At 38.5% G+C, this 22,095-nt stretch overlaps 1 protein-coding gene across 1 annotated transcript in view; it reads left to right on the top strand.

The window, feature by feature from the left end:
* The first annotated feature begins 5,416 nt into the window (after positions 1–5,416).
* Positions 5,417–22,095, top strand: part of EFCAB5 (EF-hand calcium binding domain 5) — a 92,118-nt gene continuing 75,439 nt past the window's right edge. The window contains exons 1-3 of the mRNA XM_054709376.1: positions 5,417–5,428; positions 6,016–6,091; positions 14,255–14,831. Of these exons, the coding sequence (XP_054565351.1) occupies positions 5,417–5,428; positions 6,016–6,091; positions 14,255–14,831 (665 nt within the window). The remainder of the gene's footprint in view (positions 5,429–6,015; positions 6,092–14,254; positions 14,832–22,095) is intronic.

Here is a 22,095-nt window from a genome sequence, read left to right as displayed (position 1 = left end):
TGATCACAACTGTACTGTTTAAAAAACACACAGAATAAAGTCTAAACTCCTTGCTTTAGCATGAGTAACTCTTTGCAGATTGAAAATTTACCTTTTGTGGACCCTGAGAAAGAGATACCTACTAAGAAGGGCTCCTAGTGGCTTAACTGGGCTTTAAAAAAAACCAAACACACACACACACACACACACACACACACACACACACACACACCAAAAAACAAAACGCAAAAATACGGAGCCTAGCAGCCATTTCTAACCAGAGGCCTCTCATGCAAACTGCACTTTAGGGAGAAGCCTGCACTAAGTTGCCTGCAGCCTGCACTAAACTGCCTTCCTGCACTGTGTTTCTGCCATCTGAACCAGCCCTGATAGAGGATTTTCTGAAATCCTATTTCAACCAAGGGAACTGAGGCTTCCTCTTCCTCCCCCCTCAGTTGGTTGTGCAGCTATATCCCCATCAACATCTTCACCACTGAATCAGATCAGCTTCATTCTGACCAACCAGGACAATGTTTTTTGGACCAATCAAACTGTGAAGATTTGGAGTCCTCATTTGCATGCAGACAGACCAATCAGGGACCTTCTATATAAATTAGCTCCCCTCTGGCTCTGGGGGCACTTTCCCTTTTCACCAAAGACTGAAGACTATTTCCCCTTCTTGTGCTAAAACATGGAAGACATCCTGCGGGAGCAGAACAGACTGGAGCAGAGCAAGGCCGAGCAGTGTGGACCAGTGCAGATGGAGCTGACCTGAGCAGAGCAGAGCTGCCTTGCCCCAGGTCGCCCTTGTCCAGGGCCTCTTCTTAGCCATGTTGTTTCACAACTGTGCTGCTTCATACTTGAGCTATAACACTATTGAGCTGTTTGTCAGTGCTGTTTTCACAGCTGTACTGTATCACAATTGAGCTGTTTTGCACTGAATAAAGTTTCCTTTTTTAATGCACCCCAAATTAAAGCTTCCTGTTGGCACTGAATTGGCACCAACGACTATTGATTGACATTTTTTACTTTCATTTTCTGCCACTTTCTTTTATATAACTACTAGAGGCCCGGTGCATGAATTTATGCATGATCAGGGCCAGGGAGGGACGCAGGAGGTTGGCCAGCTGGGGAGGGACCACAGAAGGGCTCCAGGGTGTGTCTGGCCCATCTTGCTCAGTCCCAATTAGCCGGACCCCAGCAGCAAGCTAACCTGGAGTATCTGCCTCCTGGTGGTCAGTGCATGTCATAGCGACTGGTCAACTGTCTGCCCCTGGGTGGTCAGTGCATGTCATAGCAAGCAGTTGAGCAGCCTTAGCATATCCTATATAATCCAATATAATAAAGAGGTAATATGCAAAGTGACCATCACACCCTCACACAAGATGGCCACCCCCATGTGGTCACAAGATGGCTGCCACAAGATGGCCAGCAGGGGAGTGCAGTTGTGGGTGATCAGGCCAGCAGGGGAAGGCAGTTAGGGGTGACCAGGCCAGCAGGGGAGGGCAGTTGGGGGTGACTGGGCCTGCAGAGAAGTGAGGGCAGTTGGGGGAGACCAGGCCTGCAGGGGAGGGCAGTTAGGGGTGACCAGGCTGGCAGGGGAGGGCAGTTAGGGGTGACTGGGCCTGCAGAGAAGTGAGGGCAGTTGGGGGGGACCAGGACTGGAGGGGAGGGCAGTTAGGGGCAACTGGGCTGGCAGGGGAGGGCAGTTGGGGGCGACTGGGCCTGCAGGGGAGGGCAGTTGGGGGTGATCGGGCTGGCAGGGGAGCAGTCAGGTGTCGATCAGGCTGGCAGGGAAGTGGTTAGGGAGTGATCAAGCTGGCAGGAAGAAGCAGTTAGGGGCAATCAGGTAGGCAGGCAGGAGAGTGGTTGGGAGCCAGCAGTCCTAGATTGTGAGAGGGATGTCCAACTGCCAGTTTAGGCCCAATCCCATAGGGGTCCCAGATTGGAGAGGGTGCAGGCTGGGCTGAAGGACACCTCCAACCCCCCCAGTGCCCAAATTTCATGCACTGGGCCTCTAGTCATTAGCACATTATGTTTTGATTGGTTGAATAGCCAACTGGCAGACTGGACACTTAGCATATTAGGCTTTTATTATATAGGATTATATAGGACTAGAGTGGGGTCCCTCACTCTGGCCTGCACCCTCTCACAATCCAGGACCCCTCAGGGAATGTTGGACTGCCAGTTTCAGCCCGATCCCCACAGGCCAGGCTGAGGGACCCCACTGGTGTATGAATCCATGCACTGGGAGCCTCTAGAATGCATATAAGATCTTTGGTTAATCTCTTCCTGCCCTCCCCCCTCCCCCCTTTCTTCTGAGATTCATCAGCCTGTTCCATGTTTCCATGCCTGTGCACTGAGCATCTGTCCCCTGGTGGTCAATGTGTGTCATAGCTACCAGTCGAATGGTTGAATGGTCAAATGGTCGCTTAGGCTTTTATATATATAGATGCTCTATTACATGAATGCTTCAAACACTTTTTGAACTTTCATATCCTCTTGTGTGTGTATTGTTCCTTCTGCCTCAAATAATCTTTCCCACACCTTTATACAAAAAGGTCTTACTAGTCCCTGAATACAGCTTGAAAATCTATTTTTCTGTGAAAAATTCCCTGATCTCTCTGGAAAAATATATTACTTATTCCTCCGTGTTCCTGAACATTTTGTATGTACCTGTACTTTTGCACTTTGCAAATTGAGTTGTATCTGTTTATTCATTTTTTCCCTCACTAACCTGGGAACTCCTTAAAGGCAGGCCTGATTCAGATTTTTAACCCCAGTGTCTACCTGCATATAGAAAGCACCCAAATAAGGTTTCTTGAGTTGAATTTATCTGGGTGTTTCCAAACAAAACTGATTTTTACAGAAATGGAAGGATGCTTCTTAGCAATTTCAGGAGATGGGAAACTATAAGCAAAGAAAGCAGTCTGTGAGAATGTACAATTGGGACCTATCAAATAAATTTAGTTTATATATGAACTGCTTCAAAAAGGCTTCAAGGCAACTATTTTTAAGTGTTGGAATCTGTTGTTTCCAAAGGCAGTACTTTTGGTTTATTCAACTAGAACATGTGTTATGTTGATAAAAAGGTGAATACTCTAGTACATTATAAGCATAATATTTCAGATTAAAGAGTCCCTAGATTGTAACTGCCCTAGAGACAGAGGCCATGAATATAACATTTACTTTTTACATAGCACAAACTAGACTAAACATACATAAACTCTTAAATGAATTTTGGCACAGAAGTGATTTTGATAATCTGTGGTTGAATCTATAGTCATTTGCAATGAAGTGGGGACTTCATTGGTAATTATCCAATTTAATTCCTTAATATGAATAAATAAAACAGATAAATCACATTCCTCTCAGAATTCCCCTTCCAAAAAAAATGCTTTTTAGTGAGATTATTATTCTAATGTCTGTCAGCCTTTCTCACATGAATTAGGTAGCCATCAAAGTTTTACTTTACCTCATCTTGTTTGTTATTTCAAAAATTAATGAGGGTGACAATGTTTTTAAAAATTCAATTGCATTACTGTTGCTGGTGTTTTTTCTTAATGATAATAGTGATGATTACTGGGGTGAGTTTTCCTGTCTCCCTGAGCACTAGCCTAGCATTAATCTAGCTTTGGTCAGTAATAACAGAAATAACAGTATTACAGTTTGAAAAATTTAACAGTTGAGAACTCATTACCATTCAATAGAATGGTGGGATGTGGTGGGGGTCAGGGGGGATTTTGATTTTTCAGAGTACCTTTTGTTGTTTATTAATATTGTCTTTCTCTCTTTTTGTTATTAATAATTGTCTGGTAATACTTTCCCCTACCATTTGGTGATATTTTTTACTGGTCCAGATGAGTGAGTCACCATCTCAAGAGGAACCCAAACCTGCTCAGGTACCTGGCCTAAACAGATGCCTAACCATTTAACCATGAGAGGATTTGAGACTCAGTTTTCTTGGGAGAATTGAGATGAAATATCATACTCTATCATTTAATTAATTCTTTTTAGTTGAAGTATTCTGCATCAGATTTTGACAAAAATGCAAAAAAGGGATCAACTAAAAAGCAGTGGCCTGCTTCTAGTTGGTTGAGATACCTTATCTATATAATAAAAGGCTAATATGCAAATTGCCCCCTTGGGAGTTCGACTGCTAGCTATGACATGTGCTGATCAGCAGGGGGTGGCGCAGAATGAAGAGAGGCCCCAGCAGCTGGCAGCTGGGGAAGAAAGGCTCTGGCCCGCAGCCGGCAGCTTGGGGAGGGAAGGCCCCGGCCAGCAGCCAGAAAGCCCCGATCGGCCCTGATCGCTGGCCGGGGCTGGGGACCCTACCTATGCACGAATTTTGTGCACTGGGCCTCTAGTATATTAATGAGCCTGTTACTGTTTGGATTTGTTAATACACTACCTTGGTGTGATTTTATTTGATATGATGTTTACTTATTATGTGAAAATTTTTAACATAAAAAGCTTGCTATACTAGAGTATAAAGTATTAGTTTATCTACAGTTCCTTCTGGATAACACTTATTAACACTGTTTCCATTTTAGGAAAATGGAGAAGAAAACAAAGAAAGGAAACAGGAAGCAACTAACACGAATGAGCCTACTGAGGTAGAATTTTCATAAAAAGTCAGATATTAGCCCTAACCGGTTTGGCTCAGTGGATAGAGTGTCTGCCTGCAGACTGAGGGGTCCTGGGTTCGATTCTGGTCAAGGGCATGTACCTTGGTTGCGGGCACATCCCCAGTAGGGGGTGTGCAGGAGGCGGCTAATAGATGTTTCTCTATCATCGATGTTTCTAACTCTCTATCCCTCTCCCTTCCTCTCTGTAAAAAAAAAAAAAAAAAAAATCAATAAAAAATATATATATATTTTTAAAAAGTCAGATATTAATGCTGGAGAGTAACTTGGACAAATTAATTTTCTTACAAAAGAAGGAAAAGAAAAGATGTGGGTATATAAACAGATAAATAAAATGGCAAATGTAAAATTAAGCTGACTCCTTTGAATCAGTTGCAGGATGCTTCCATAGATAAATTATTTGTGAAGAGCTATTATGAATTGTACATAAATAAAGATTGCTTTCTAAAATCAGAACTATTACCCTAAATACAATAACCACCAGTTTTTAGGGTAATTTCATGATCATTCTGTACTTTTCATGTTAATCATTTAAGTAACTTTGTGTTTAAATAAATACAAGACTTATTTGAGAAAGCATTTTACAGTAAAGGGAAGCAACTGAAAATAGTTCAATGGATTCACCATTAAGTTGATTAACGTGAGTCTCTAAAATATTCTATTCTTCATCTTTTAAAAATACACTGTTATAAGTACAAAAAGCTATTTTGTCACTATTTATTCATAAAACTAACCTTTAATTTCCTCAATTAAGATGAAATGTTTTCTTTCACCCACAAACATGGAAGATGATTCCAATAGTAAAATAAATATTTTCACCCTCGCCTGTTTGGCTCAGTGGATAGAGCGTTGGCCCTGCGGACTGAAGGGTCCCGGGTTCGATTCCGGTCAAGGGCATGTACCTTGGTTGCAGGCTAGATCCCCAGTGGGGATTGTGCAGGAGGCAGCTGATTGATGTTTCTATGTCATCAATGTTTCTAACTCTCTATCCCTATCCCTTCCTCTCTATAAAAAATCAATAAAATATATTTTAAAAAAAGAAATATTTTCAAAAGTCTGATTTCACTATGCTGAAATTTTTCTATTTCTAGAAAGTATTGTATAATTCAAAGATTAATGTACCTGTAGCATAATATTCTTAGCATATTATTTTGTTAGCAATAGGAAGATGTGCTGACACATTGAGCCAATACGTTTTATCTTGTGAATGCAGTAAATAGACTGATTACTACATTGCTTCTAATATACACCATTAAATCCTAGAAAAATTAAGTAGGAATGTTTGGCAACCATAAGGCATTTATCTACATTCTTTAATTGGGAGAGTTGATGCAACTTTGAAGAAGAGCAACTCATTTTGAAAGGCATTTTTCTTTTTTCTTTTCAGAGTTCAGCACAAATTTCTGCATTAGATATCGGCAAAGATGGGGAAGAAGAAGCAACAGATGAAATCAAATCCGAAGGTAGAGAACTAGCCATTCCCCTACAGCAGCAATTTTCAATTGGTATGCTGTGGCAGGCACCCTGGTGTGCCACAAGAATTTTTAAAACATGCAATTCCTGACGATTTAGTTGGGGCACTGACATCTTTTCCCTTAGATTGTCAAATTTTTAAAATGACAACATGACAATGGCTATCTGGTGTGAATGAATCAAAATTGTACCTATATTTTTTTTTTGTCAAATCAGCAAAAATACTTTTGGTGCACTGCAGAATTTTAGTAATTAGTTAATGTGTTTCATAAGATGACAAAGATTGAAAATTGCTGCTCTGCACAATAGATTTTAAAACTATAACGTAGTTTTTATTAGGATACATTTCTCAAGATTTTGCCCTTTAAAAATATAATCTTAATATTTTAAATGCAGTTTGGAAAATAGTTTAAAATGTATTCCCTTTAACTTCTATTAATACTTTTAAGCAGGGGTCCTCAAACTTTTTAAACAGGGGGCCAGTTCACTGTCCCTCAGACTGTTGGAGGGCCGGACTATAGTTTAAAAAAAACTATGAACAAATTCCTATGCACACTGCACATATCTTATTTTGAAGTAAAAAAACAAAACGGCAAAAACACCCACATGTGGCCTGCGGGTCGTAGTTTGAGGATGCCTGCTTTTAAGGCAATATTATGACTATTCATCTTGTACTAAAAGAGGAAATTAGCTAAGATTGGAGACATACCAGAAAACCCATTAATGCTATATAATAAAAGTGTAATATGCTAACTGTCCGACCATTCGACTGGTCCACCAGTTGCTATAATGTGTACTGACCACCAGGGGGCAGACGATCTGACAGGTAGGTTAGCTTGCTGCTGGGGTCTGGCTGATCAGGACTGGGTGAGATGGGCCGGACACACCCTGGAGCCCTCCCAGAGTCCTTCCTGGGCGATCAACCTCCCACCATTTGTTCCTGGCAAGCTGGCCCCCATTGGCCCCACTTGGGACTGAGTGAGACAATCTGATCTCTGGCCAGGCCGAGGGACCCCACTGGTGCACGAATTTGTGCACTGGGCCTCTAGTACAAACATAAAATGGGGAGCCATGGTGATTAGGCCTGCATATTGTTTTTCTGTTTTTTCTTTTTACCCCTGTACCTGACCACACATTTATTCTGTTTGACTTCTAGTCCCATACTTAACTGAAATCCCACATAATTATGCAGATTGAAAATGTATTATGATTCAGAAGGCAATAAATAAGTGGGCAAGACATTCATTCCTTTCACTAGTTTGTCTTTTTTTAAATATACATTTTTATGTTTAATCATAAGTTTAAAAAAATGAGAAAATACCAAACCTACACATAATGCCAGTAACTTTTAAAATCTTTACACCAAATGCTATTAATAATGTTAGTTCTTCTAATTTCAGATACTTAGTGAAATCCTGTGTGACAGAAATTCTTTACAATATTTTCAATTTAACCATTTCAATTAATTGAAATTCCCTTCAATTCAGTTTACAAGTATTGAGTTTTTAGTATATGATACACTATGCAAGGCTGAATTACAATAATAGTTATTGAAGTGTTTTCCAAACTATAAATTGCTATGTATATGCTAGTTATAACTTTTAGATGCTTACTTTTCTACAAAGTGTTTCTCTGTCTGTTTAACCAATTTAAGCAATGGTTGACTATTTCTTCTTATTAATACACATTTTAATATTTACACATTAAGAACCAAACTTTCCAACATTTGTTCTGTTCTTATTATAAACTTAGTACAATTTTCACAGCATCACTAACTTTTTAAAAAGTTTCTTTGCAAGTCCCTCTCCACCTGTCTTCCCCTCACCCTGATTCCAGTCTCTTGGTTTCACTTCCTTCTCACTCCCATACTCTACCACCACTATTTCATACATATACTTTGCCTTTACCTTAATCACTTGGGCCAGGTTTATAAATGAACTCTTTCCTTTAAACATGCCAAACAAAACTGTGATCTAGGTAACTTGTTGTAAATTTAATTAGGTGTTCACATTAATCAGTTATGGCCAAATTTGCACCTGCAAAACTTCACATATATATTCTTTCATGTAATTTATTGTCTCTCTAGAAAACATATTAATCAATAGGTTTTGGTCTTTCCTGTTCTTATACTTTCAATTTCTGTTATTGCTTTTCCATGTATAGCAGAAGGAAGTGTGTTTTGTTTGTGTAAGCCTATCCCAGAACATGATATATACTGAAAACATTGCAGTTCCTTGTTGCAATATTAAACGCAATGAAATATACTTAATTTATTCAGTGATCAGTCATAATTAAATCTAATATTCTGAATCTCCCTTTGTGAATGTGTGTGTGTGTATGTGTGTGTGTAAGACGTGGGAGGAGGAACTGTTATTGCAATTTCAACATGTCAAAGGAAGTGTTTTTATCCTTATTATATATTTGTCAAAATGATGTCATCTTGCCAGGCAGCTCCCAGAATGTGCTCAAATATATATCTTCACATAGAAAATACTGTGGTTAAATATACCATGTGAATTTCTCACTTCTTTGTCTTAATTGTTTTACTTTTTAGACTATGAGTTTAACTTGCATTTTGAGAAATCTTTTTTTTTTTAAACTATCAATTTGCTCAGCTCTGTTCTCATTACAGAGCCCAAGATTAAACAAAGTTCTGTAGGAAAATGCCTTTTCCTATAGCTATTGAATTTAATTGTAGTAGTATTTAGTAGTGTTTCTTTTCCTCTGCTTTCACAGTAGTCTTTCTACATTATGTAGCAACGTTAAGAAATCCTGATAAGACCAAGCCAGCTGAGTTTCAGACAGGGACTGTGTTTAAAGAGAACATCATACATCTAGTTGAATAGCCCCGCTGAGTCAATTTTCACTAATTTAATCAGGAGCCAGTCCCACTAATGTTACATGCCTTCTTGTGAAGTAAGAGTCTACTAAGGCTTATTATAATGTGGATTATAATTCATTCCTATTTATGTCCTTAAATAGGGTTGTACCGAGGCCATGCTCAGCAGTGGGCTATGCACTAAGTGCAGGAAAATGATAAAAGTCACTTGTAAGGCTGGACCTTTCGCACAATATGAATAAGGAATTCTTTTGTGTCCCTACTTATTTAGTAGAAAGCATTTATACCCATAGTGTGTAAATGAATAGGTCTTTGTATGTTATAAGGTGGATTAATACAAGGGTGAGGGTATGTATGTTGGTGTGTATGAAAGGCTTTTAATTCTATGAAGAGTTTAGGAAGAAAATACTGAAATAGAATTTCAGTCCTTAGCATAGTGCTAGGCACAAAGTGAGACATCAATAAATATTTATTGAATGAATGTATACATGAATAATAACATCTGTAAAAGGTTTAGGAATGTCCAAATACAGACCTGCTTTTTTAAAAAGCACCTGTTTGAAACTATATTCAAATGAATCTCTGAGTTAATTTGTCCTTGGGGCAGTGCTGTATAATTTATGATCCTTGAATTTAGAGGTCACTCAATCAAAAGACAGTTGTATATAGTCTTAATCAGAATCCTGATTTATTGACCCTGCTATTGCTGTACCTCCTTTTCTTTTCTTGGTTTTATGGCCCTACGAGAGAAGTGTTTGACTAGAGTTGTAACCAAACACACATGTATTTCTCTTCTACGTATCACGGGGGGACAATGTAGGATTATTGCTTAGCAACTTACAATATCTAAGAATACTGGAGGAGCACTAATAGGCTATAACTGTGGTCGGAAAACTGCGGCTCGCGAGCCACATGTGGCTCTTTGGCCCCTTGAGTGTGGCTCTTCCACAAAATACCACGGCCTGGACGAATCTATTTTGAAGAAGTGGTGTTAGAAGAAGTTTAAGTTTAGAAAATTTGGCTCTCAAAAGAAATTTCAATCGTTGTACTGTTGATATTTGGCTCTGTTGACTAATGAGTTTGCCAATCACTGGGCTATAATGAAGATAGAGAATTCCCTAGTTCATGTGGGAATTTATAATGGGTTGTGGGCAGTTGGGTAGATATTAATTTGCTATACATCTGTAGCACTATTTTTAAAGCAGGAGAGGGAATATATGTCTTGCATTATGCTGGAAAGGTTAGAAGCAGAGAGAATGCATTAGAACCTGCACACTTTCAAGAACTGCTCTTACACACTTATTTAAAATAAAAATATAAACAATGTATATTAATGAGCAGTGATATAAAACAGAATGAATTTCCCCATCCCCACAAAAAAGTGGTCAATTTGTTTCTAAATCCAACCGAGATGTAAAAGGAGAGCATTATACTATCTTCCACACTTCCCCATATTAAAATAAGAGAATTAGCCAAAAAGGAAATATAAACTTGGGAGGGAGGTTCATAAATACTATCTACTATTGGATATAAGACATTGTTTAGATTAAATATTGGCTTTTCAAGGGTTTCTTTAGAGACTACTTAATTAGACTTTTCTGACAGTGTCTCAGATTTCCTTATTTTTAGTGATTTTGACAGTTGTCAGGTTTGGATCACCATCCATCCCTGGATCTAAATGGGTGAGGTGCCCTAGCTGGTTTGGCTCAGTGGATGGAGCGTCGGCCTGCGGACTGAAGGGTCCAGGTTCAATTCTGGTCAGGGCACATGCCCAGGTTGTGGGCTCAATCCCCAGGAGGAGGCGGGAAGGAGGCAGCCGATTGATAATTCTCTCTCATCATTGATGTTTCTATCTCTCTCTCCCTCTCTCTTCCTCTCTGAAATCAATAAAAATATCCTACCTAATAATAGACAAATATGCAAATTGACCGTACCTTCGCTATGCCCGCGATTGGCCAGGAGGCGCAGGGGGGCGGGACTCGGGGTGGCCGGGGTAGCTGATTGGGCCAGCAGGACGCTGAGCTCGCGTCACCAGCGGCGGCTCGAGCTCAGCGTCTGTGCCATGGCTGTGCTGCGGCACAGAAGGGGCCTCTGGGGCAGCGAGCTCACGTCCCACCACGGACCATCAAAAGTGGGGGAGCTGGGTGCCTGTCCGCTCAGGCACCAGGCCTTTCAGAAGCCTTCGCCGCCGCCGGAGCCTTCTGAAAGGCCTGGTGCACCAGCGGACAGGCACCCAGCTCCCCCGTGATCGAAAGCGAAAGTATGTAGGGGACCCTACACGTGCATGATTCAATCATGCACTGGGCCTCTAGTATTTAAATAAATAAATAAAATAAAAAATAAATGGGTGAGGTCAGTATTATCTAAACCAAATTGATTAAGAAAGAAATTTGGGCAGACAAAAATATCTATCATTAGAGGTCAGCTTGGTTGGAGCATCATCTGGTACATCAAAAGGGTTGTGGGTTCAATTCCAGTCAGGGCATACCTGGGTTGCAGGTTTGATCCCCAGTTGGGATGGGTGTGGGAGGCAGCCAATCAATATTTCTCTCATCTCTCTCTCTCTCTCTCTCTCTCTCTCTCTCTCTCTCTCTCTCTCTTCCTTCTCCCTTCCTCTCTCTCTCTATAAAATCAATAAACATATCCTGGGGTGAGGATTAATATATATATCTCAGTGGAGAAGAAGTGGTCAACCGTGCCACATGCTGCAGAGAAATAGAACATGTGTTAAGGAGTACTATCAAGTATTTTTATAGAATGTCCTAATTGTGATTGGTCTGAAGATTTTTTTTAAAAAAAATCATGATAAGGTTGGGATTATGGGTTTGGGGGAGGAAGACTATAGAGCTAAAATGCTATCCTCATCACATCCTATCAAGTATATCATATATGCTATTAGCATGACTTTGTACTGTTGATGTTAATTTTTCTCATCTGACTGAGATAGCTTTGTAAGGTTTGTCCACTGTAAAGTTACTCATTTCCATACCCTACTTTCGGGAAGAAGTCACTTATGCACAGCCCACACTTAAAGAGAAGAGCATTATACTCTACCTTTTTGAGGGCACAGGGAGGGCATTTGTCTATTTCCCCCACTTACTTATTTATTCAAGTATGGATTTATGAATATTTCTTTTATACTTGGTTATAATCCAATATTACTTCATTTCTTTGTTTAAATTGTTTCATCTTTGGCCATTAGGAGCTCTTTCAGTTGGCTGCTGTGTCCCTTTGACATATCACAATCATTGCAGAGTTGTTTGAACACTTCCTTATTTTCTGGCACTACAAGATGCTCCAGGCTCGTCATACATATATTTCCTGCCCCAGTCCTTAAATTAGCCATTTCTCCAATGAGTCCTGATTTGTAAAAATTTGAGAATGGTATTAGCAACCAAGATCTGAGCACTAGGTACCCAAGTGTTCTTCTTTTATTTCCCATAGCATTTATAACATTTTAAAAAATCCTCACCTGAGGATATATGTTTTTATTGATTTTAGAGAAAGAGGAAGGGAGAGAAAGAGAGAGAGAAAGAAACATCAATGTAAGAGATAAACACTGATTCGTTGCCTCCTGTATGTGCCATGACTGGGTATGTGCTCTGATCAGGAATTGAACCCACATTCTTTATAGTGTATGAAATGACAGTCCAACCATCTGAACCACTTAACCATGGCTATAACATTCTTTTTATTTTCTTTAATTTCTCTGCTGTGAGGACATTGATTATAATTCTTTTAGAGACTCCTTACATTTATTCTATAAATGCTATTTCCTTGGGTATTATTAATTATTGCATTGGTTGAATTTAGTCATGGAGATAGTTTTCTTTAGTCATGATTCTTATGTGCGTGCTTACATTTGCATTTGGGAATCCCTGTTTGCTCTTTTGTGGATGGAGTTTTTGTTTTCTGTAGCCTGCTGCCAGTGATTGTGGCTGAGAGGTAAAATGTGCAGCCAATGAAGTCTGTCAACAATTTATTTTCTCTGTGTGTGGAGGCATTATCCTGCCTCTCTATCCCAAACCACTATGTCCCAATGCAAGGATGAATCCATATCTACATTCTTTAAACGTGGGGGGCCTCAAAGCTGCTCTCAAATTTCACAGTGTATGTTTTTCTCCTTTATATTTTTAGTCCCATATTTTCTTCAATAATTCTGCTCCCACTCACCTTACATTTTTCAGAGACCCTCAAAATTTCTGCCTACTGAAGGACTCCTTCATGATTGCCAGCATTCTTATGTTTATATTAAAACTGGAGGCCCAGTGCGTGAATTCATGCACTGGTGGGGTCCAGCTAGCCCACCCCACCATTGGGGGCAGACCAGCTGGGGCGAGGGGCTGTGGTTGGGGCCACAGGTGGTTTGCCAGCTGGCCCAGCCCCCCGTTAGGGGGGGCTGCTCAGGGGTGGGGCCGGCTGGGGGAAGGGCTGCAGGCATTCTGGTTGTTCTGCTGTTTGGTCAATTTGCATATTAACCTCTTATTATATAGGATACACACACAAAACCTTTTCTGTCATTTCTAGAGATTTTAGTAGGGAGTGAGTAGTAGGTGCTTGTTCTCAGTTCACTATCTTGGTCTAATATCTCCATACTACATTTTAAAAATGAAAACATGAAAGAGGCTGGAAATATGAAAGTGAGAAGAAATATATTTAAATATACATGTGTGGTAGACTCTTTTCACTGTCCACTCAGCAGACATTTCCCTACCTTTTTGCCTGCCAACTAAACCTCAATATTACAGAAGTTGGAAATATCTAATATCAGATAACTTGATGTAAACTCTAACATGAAGGAATAAATTATGATCAGTCAAAACTAGTCATAATAGTTCCTTTTCCCTTTACCAGCTATTGGTCTAGGGGCAGACATGTAACCTGATTAGGGTCAATGAAATGTAAAGGAAAGTGTTGGAGCAGGGATCTGGGATCCTTTAGTCTTGGATAATAAGACAGAATCTCAAGAGGAGAAATCCTCTTTGTTCTCAATCCTTTTCTCCTGTAAAGAAGAGATGTCTGGAGCTGCAATAGCTATTTTATGATCCTGAGGTTATAAGCACAAAAAATGAATAAAGAATAATGAAACAGGCCAGGTACTTAATCAAAAACACTGAGCTGCTGATTGATTTCTGATTAAGTCAACAATAAATGTCCTTATGGTTATAGTCACTGTTGTCTGACTTTCTGTTACTTTCAACTGTGTTTGAATACACCATTTAAAGAGATGTTTTCTCCTAGTAATATTCTAAGCTAGCATATATTAAAATCTACTTCTAATATTCCTTATATTTCATTCCCCCCGCCCCCTCAGAATCAAAACTGGAGGAGAAGCCAAGGATCTCAGCTGGTTCAGTAAAGGAACCTAACATCGAAATCTCAAAGAATGTTGTAATTAGAGAACCTGCAAGTGTGGTTTTCCATTTAGATCCAACTATACTGGATTCAAAGCTAGAGCAACCATGGAAGAAAAATCTCTTTGAAAGAGTGGAGGCAAGAGCTCAAGCAATGCAGCAGAAAATAATAGAGAAGGATAAACTGAAAAAAGAACTAGAAAAAAATGCTGAGAAAAAAATCCCTAAGGATACTTTGGCCAAAGAGTGGTTTAATATTGACAACATGACTCTGAATACTCGTGCATATTTGCTTGACAAACTTCTACCCACCTTAGTTGTTGGAATGGAAAATATGTTAATGCAAGTGGAAAAAAAGAAGCTTTTGTCAGAAGCTGATATTCCAACTAAGTTCGATCCAATTATTTATTTGGGGGAATATTTAATGAGAAATAATCCTCATTATATCAAAGACTCAGGAATGACTGGTTATCAGAGGGAGATGAAAAATGTCACAGAAAATCTGAAGATACATATTACCAACACTATCTGCAACAGGTACAATTTGTTATATTTTCAGTTGATGATATAGCTCCTTACATGGAAAAGTACATAGAACAATAATATACTCATACAAACTTAAAAGGACTTCAAATAAGGCAGTTCTCTCTATGGAGCATGCCCGAGCCTTTCCCACCCCCTTATTTCCCCAGATCTCTCTCTCCTAAATCCCAAAGGCCTTTCTTTTGCTGTAATTTGTTTCTTGAGCCCATTTCTTCTACAGCTCACTTCTATTTTTAAAGGTATTTATTGAGCTACTACTATATGCCTCACTATTTATGAGGCAGTAATGAGGACTTAAGAAGTGTATTTAATCAGTTTCTTGTATTCACAGATTTAGTTATCTCACTAGGATCTCAAATGTCCTATCTGCTGTGGAAAGTAAACCACATGAGTTGAGAGTAGGAACTTTTTCAAATTTTAACTTTTCAGATAAGCAACATGTTCACCTGATTCAATAGCCAAAATATATAGTTATACAATGAAAAGTTTTCCATTCTTATCCTCCATGTACCCAGTATTCTACCTCTGCCTTAAATAACTTCTCTTTTTAGTTTTCAATGGATCCTTCCAAAGTTTCTTTATACATACATAAGCAAATGCAAATGTGATTCTTGATTTTCTTTCTTTTATATGAAAATATGTGAATAAGTTACATTTTCCTCTGTTTTTCACCTGCCATTTATCTTTCATCATGAAGATGAGTTTTTTATTTCTACATGGTTGAATTTACTTACTTTTACTTTATGGCTTCCATATGTTGAGTCATTGTTATATTTCAGATATTAAAATAATAATCCTATCTTTTCTTATGAAATTATATTTTAATTTTAAATATTGACCCATTTGGAACTTATCTTAGGGTAAGATGTAAGATATGGATCCAACTTCATCATTTTCCAAATGGCTATGTAGTGATCCCAATAATAATTGTTGAATAGTCTTTCCTTGTCCCACTGTTTGTAATGAACCTTTACTACTAAATTTTCTATATATTTTGTAGTGTATTTTTGGACTTTTCTGTCCTATTCCATTGGTCTATCTCCCTTTTTATGCACCAGCACTCTGCTTTAGTTATTGAGACTTTTGAGTATATTCTAATTAGTCTGACTGTGTTGGTCCCCATTATTTGTTATTTTTTTCTGATCACTCCTGTCTGTTCTTGTGTGTGTTTACTTTTTAATATGAACTTTAGAATTGATTCGCCTATTTAAAAGGGGGGGTAGGGAGGGAGAACACCAAAAAAAAAAAAACTTCATAGGAATTTTTATTGAAATCTGATTAAATTTATTCATTAACTTGAAAAAAATTGACACCTCTGATAATGAAAGTGTTTCTATTTGAGAACATATCTTTCCATTTGCTCATCATATTTTGTATCCATCAATGTTGTCTTAAATTTTTTTATATAGGTTTGCAATATCTTTCCATTTGCTCATCATATTTTGTATCCATCAGTGTTGTCTTAAATTTTTTTTATATAGGTTTGCATCTTTGGTGAGTTTTAATACTAGTTATTTTATCATTATTTTGTTGCCATTCTGAGACTTTTTCTGTTACACTTCCTATCTAGATATACTTTGAATACACAAAAACTATTAATTTCTGTATATTTTTGTACTTTACTACCTCATTGAGTTCTCTTATTGTTTATAGTAATTTTTAATTTATTCCTTGGATTTTCTAGGAAGGCAACCATACTGTCTGCAAGCAATAGGAGTTTTCTTCTTCCTTTTTAGTTTTTGTATTTCTAGCATTTTTCTCTTGCCTAATTGCATTGGCTATTACCTCCAATATGAGAGTGGTGATATGGGCATACTTGTTTTGCTTATGACTTTAAGTAGAAATGAGTCTTGTTAATTACTGTTTCACCAAAGATATATATATTAGAACATAGCCACGCTTATTCGAAAATTGAGTTGACTACTCAATTCTGCTTTTATTCTACCATAACTTGACTCCATTTGATCTGAAAAAGGTATATTTTGTCACATTAGGAAAAATTCACCTAATTTCTATCTTATAGAGTGATTTTTAAAAATCAAGAATGATTGTTGATTTTGTCAAATGCCTTTTCAACACCTATGTAGATTATTTGATTTTCAGCCTGGATTCATTAATAATGAACTTTATTAGATTTACTAATTTTGAGCTATATTGTAATTCCTAAAACAAATCCTACTTGGTTGCTATATATTTGGTTACATTGAAACATACTTTCTACTGTTAAGTCAGAATAAATGTTTAATTCTTTCCTTTTAATTACAGATTTTCAGAATATAGTTTCTTTCTCTCTCTCTCTCTTCCTTCCTTCCTTCCTTCTTTCTTCCTTTCTTTCTTTCTTTCTTTCTTTCTTTCTTTCTTTCTCTCATCAATAGTCACCTCCAGTGGCAACAAATAAAATATTTTTCTTATGTGGGGGAAGGTTATTTTTAGTATCATTATGAACACATCGATTTTAATATATAGCCCAGGTATTTTAATATATTATAGTCATTTTTTCTTTTTGATGCTCAACTTGACCCAACTTTGGTGCCTGAGTTCTTCTGACATACTTAGTTTTTGAAAGCTTCATGCATTTTTTAAGGATTCTTAGTTCATTTTGGTGAAGATCATTCACTGAAGAGCTAGAAATGCTCATAAGTATTGTATTGTCATTGTTTCTAGGCTTTTTCATGACTAAAATATAATTTTAAAATATTAATAATTTCATGTCAAATATATTTCAGGGTTTTTACCTAATTCCTTGATTTTATATTTGTATCTCTTTTTTTTTCCCCTCACACTGAAAATCTTGATTCCTAACAAGATTGACAGAACTACTTGTTTGCTTTATCTTACAATTTATATAAAACTAGAGGCCCATTGCAGGAAGATTCTGCAAGAATAGGGCTTCCTGTGGCAGTTTCTGCCACCCCGCCTGCTTCCCTCTCTTCTCTGCCGCCCTGCTTGCTTGTTTCCCCGCACCTTCGCTTCCTTCTTCATCGCTTGGCATCCTTCTACGCTGTCTTCAGTCTTCACTCTGCAGCTGGATATGCAAATTAACTGCCATCTTGGTTGGGTTAATTTGCGTACTCACTCCTGATTGGCTGGTGGGCATGGCTTGTGGGCATAGCGGAGGTATGGTCAATTTGCATGTTTCTCTTTTATTAGATAGGATAGATTCAAAATAATAATACCAACAAGCCTACTAATAATAGAACTACTAAATTAGATTTTATATTTATTTTCAGCCTTTTGGACCAGAGAATATATCCTAGTAAGTATGTGTACGTAAAAAATGAAACCATTAAAAAACTAGAAGAAACTAGGGGTTTAATTCCTTTATAACCAGAGAAAAACCTTTAGAATCATGAAAATATTGATAAATTTGATTACATAAAAATTAAAAGCTTTTTGCTGGAAAATTGAGTCGACTACTCAATTCTGCTTTTATTCTACAAAAATAGCCATACAATATGTAAATGAATAAGCATGGCTATCCTACCTAATAAAAGAGTAATATGCAAATTGACCCTAACTCCACCACGCCCACAAGCCACACCCACCAGCCAATCAGGAGCAGATATGCAAATAAACCTAACCAAGATGGCTACAGCCACAGAGAGCAAGGTTTCCCAGGCAACGGAGGAAGCCAAGCTTTCCTCCTGCCCTTGCAGGCCTAAGCCTCCACTCAAGCTACAAAGTTTCAATTATAGAAGGTAAACAAATCCAAACAGAAATGGTGGCAGCCACGGAGCTGGAGAGAGCAAGCCAGGGTTGCCCCCGGCAACGGAGTAAGCAAAGCTTTCCACACACCCTGGCCGGCCCAGGCCTCTGCTTAAGGCTACAAAGTTTCAATTATAGAAGGTGAATTAACCCCACAGAAATGGCTGCCAGCCACGGAGCGAGCAGGAGGGCTGGCTCTGTTCCAGGCTACAAAGTTTCAATTGTAGAAGGTAAATAAATTCCAGATACCAGGGCCTCCGCTTGGGTCGCCGGGGGGGTGGCTGGCCTGCAAACCACCACAGACCCCTTGCTCAGGCTGCCCCATGCCCCAAGGAACCCCCATCCTGATCCGGGACACCCTTTAGGGCAAACCAGCTGGTCCCCACCCCTGCACCAGGCCTCTATACTATCTAATAAAAGAGTAATATGCAGATTGACCATCACTCCAACACACAATATGTCTGCCCCCATGTGATCAAAGATCCTGCCCCCATGTGAACACAAGATGGCCACCACAAGATGGCCAGCAGGGGAGGGCAGTTGGGAGGCACCCGGCCTGCAAAGGAGGCAGTTGAGAGGGACCAGGCCTGCAAGGGAGGGCAGTTGGAGGCAATCAACCCTGCAGGGGAGGGCAGTTAGGGGTGACCAGGCCAGCAGAGGAGGGAAGTTGGGGGCAAACAGGCTGGCAGGGGAGCAGTTGGACATCAATCAGGCTGGCATGGGAGTCGTTAGGGGGTGATCAGGCTGGCAGGCAGAAGCGGTTAGGGGCAATCAGGAAGGCAGGCAGTCGAGCAGTTGGGAGCCAACAGTCCTGGATTGTGAGAGGGATCCCAGATTGGAGAGGGTACAGGCTGGGCTGAGGGACACCACCCCTCCATGCACGAATTTTGTGCACCGAGCCTCTAGTGTTGTAATAAAACTTTATTTATGGCCCAGGCTGTTGTGGCTCAGTGGCAGAGCATCAGCTGCCCGATTCAGGTTGTAGGTTTGATTCCTAATCAAGGACATGTGCCTGGGGTGCAGGTCTCACCTCTCTCTCTCTCTGTCTGTCTGTCTCTCTCTCTATCTATCTCCCTTTCACTCTCTCAAAAAAATCAATGGAAAAAATATCCTTGGGTGAGGATTAACAAAAAAAATAGTCTATTTATGGGTACTAAAATTTTAATGTCTTGAATTTCTATATGCCACAATATATTATTTTTGTTATTTTAAAAAATACTTTAAAATATAACAATCTTGGCTTTTGAATTGTACAAAACAAGACAGCAGGCCAGATTTGGCCCCCAAGTTGTAGTTTGCTGACCCTTGGTCTAGTTAATATCTTTTAAGTTTCTTCCAAATCTAAAAAAAAACAATTAAGATACTTGTAATCTCTTCCTGAATCTCCCCATTTTCCTTTGAATGTATTCTGGCATGGATACTTATACTTAAATTTATAAAGGAACCTAAAATTCTTTGTGACTTGTTTTTGTGTCCTTCCTGTGGTAAGCAACAAATTAGAAACTTTAAAGTGATAATTTTTTTGGAGTTAGGTACATCTGTTCCTCTGGAATAAAGTAAGAGATATTTACAGAACTCTTGTTTTACTTTATGTATAGAATGAAATTTTTATTTTCAGTTGAAACAGTCTTTCTGAGAGCATGGTTGCCTATCAGAGACATCAGAATTATCTGGGTGCTTGGTTAAAAATAAAGATTTCTATCTTCTTCCTTAAATCTTCTGAATCAGAAACCCTAGGAATGCATTTAAAACAAGTTCTACTGGAGATTATATGAACACTAAATTTTTAAGATCAATTATTTAGCAAAACCAAATTAAGGAAGTTTTAGTACTAGTGAAAAGTTCCAACAACAGCAGGGAGCAGTATCATTAAATTTAATAAACAGCTTAAAGAACATTTGTGTTCACCATCTGTTCTTGCAGAACAATAGATTTGATTTGTATTTAGCTCTGTTTCCATTTTTTAAAAAAACTTTAAATTTAGGAATTGGTGTCAAGGCTGTAAATCAATATATTAACAAATCCTTTGTCCTGTTAGAGCTGTGTAAATCTCAGTCAGTACATAAAACTAGGCATTTTTCAACATTTATAGTAAGGGTAGTAATAGGCAGAATAGGACTTTGGTCTAGGCTTGATTGCCAATCAATAGCACGACACAAGAAGTTTAGTTCATTTCATTGATGTTTCTTGAACGAGGAGTTTGATATTTAGGGTCATTTGAGGTTTGATAAGAGCCCTAGTTTCTATTAGAGCACTATGCTGTAGGAATTTCATGAAAGAGTTAAAATAATCAGAGGTCCTCTTTTTTTTTTTTTTTTGCCTGGATTGTCAGGATCAGGGCTTCATCTCTCTCTGGTAAAAATCCAAGATCTATAGGTCAAAATATGACAGTGTCAGGCATTTGTAGATTATTCAGAAATCCTAGGGATGCCTTACAACAGCACAATGTCTACTGACTTGAAGCTTGCAAAACAGTCCTGCTTTTAAATTCTCTGAACTATATCACTGTTTGTGTTGTTCTCAACCCATTAGAGAGCTTTGGAGAAGTCCATTTTGGAAATGAGAGTTTTCCTTATTTATTTTCAAGAACAAAGACAAAATTTTTACTAGGTTTTTCAAGACTATCTTCTGGTGATTATGTTAAAATGTTCATTTGCCTCAGCCTGAGCTGAAGTTTTCATCTGCCTGTTTCCCAGAACAAAAAGGGATTCATCTCTGTTTGGTGTCGAAGGACAATAGATAGAAAAGACACTCCTTACTGATTTGGAACCATTTTTATAGTGGCAGCCACTTTCTTAGAAATAAAATATTATTGCTGTTTGTAAGTTTTACATACAATACTTTTATTGCTTTTCATCAGGCTTCCTGGAAGAGAGGTATAGAATTAAAGTGGACTTTAAACCTTACATGTAATTTTGTAAAACCAATAAGGAGGTTAGATTTGTCTCATTTTGCTTTTCTTCTTCTTCTTCTTGTTTTTCATCTTTCCCCTCTGATTGTTGGTTCTTCCAGTGCTTGAGAATACATATTCTGAAAGTTACTGCTGCCTTGTGAATTGATAATGAAAAAAAAATTTGCTCTTAAAATGGGATTACAAAAGTTCAATAGCCTGACTATGGTGATGATTAGATATATTTACAGGTGTTGAAATTTGTACAACTATGCACCAAAAAGGTCAATTTTACTGTATGATATATTTAAAAGCAAAAAAATTTAAACAGTAAAAGTAAGAATTATAGAGAACAATTATTGTTAGAATGTCACACTGCTCCAGAGAAGTGGGACCTATTATACTATCAATGTTCTCTCTTTCCTCCACCAAACCTTGATACACAGTCCTGATCCTAGAATGAGAATTGAAATGAGCCAGGAAGTAGATCTAAAGGATCGAGGGCAAAAACTTGGATCTTTTTGTGTGGTAGTTAATAGCGATGTATATCCAGTTCTGGCTTGGTAATGACCTCTGGTCCCTATATCCGTTGTTTATTTCATAATCACTATGTATCTATGATAAACCTTCAGATGCCTTTTGGACATTTTCCCTGTGAGTCCT

The sequence above is a fragment of the Eptesicus fuscus genome, chromosome 20 (genome assembly GCF_027574615.1).
Source record: "Eptesicus fuscus isolate TK198812 chromosome 20, DD_ASM_mEF_20220401, whole genome shotgun sequence".
Taxonomy (NCBI): Eukaryota; Metazoa; Chordata; class Mammalia; order Chiroptera; family Vespertilionidae; genus Eptesicus; species Eptesicus fuscus.
Note: the sequence above shows the minus strand (reverse complement) of the source record. Positions and strands in the feature narration are given on the sequence as shown.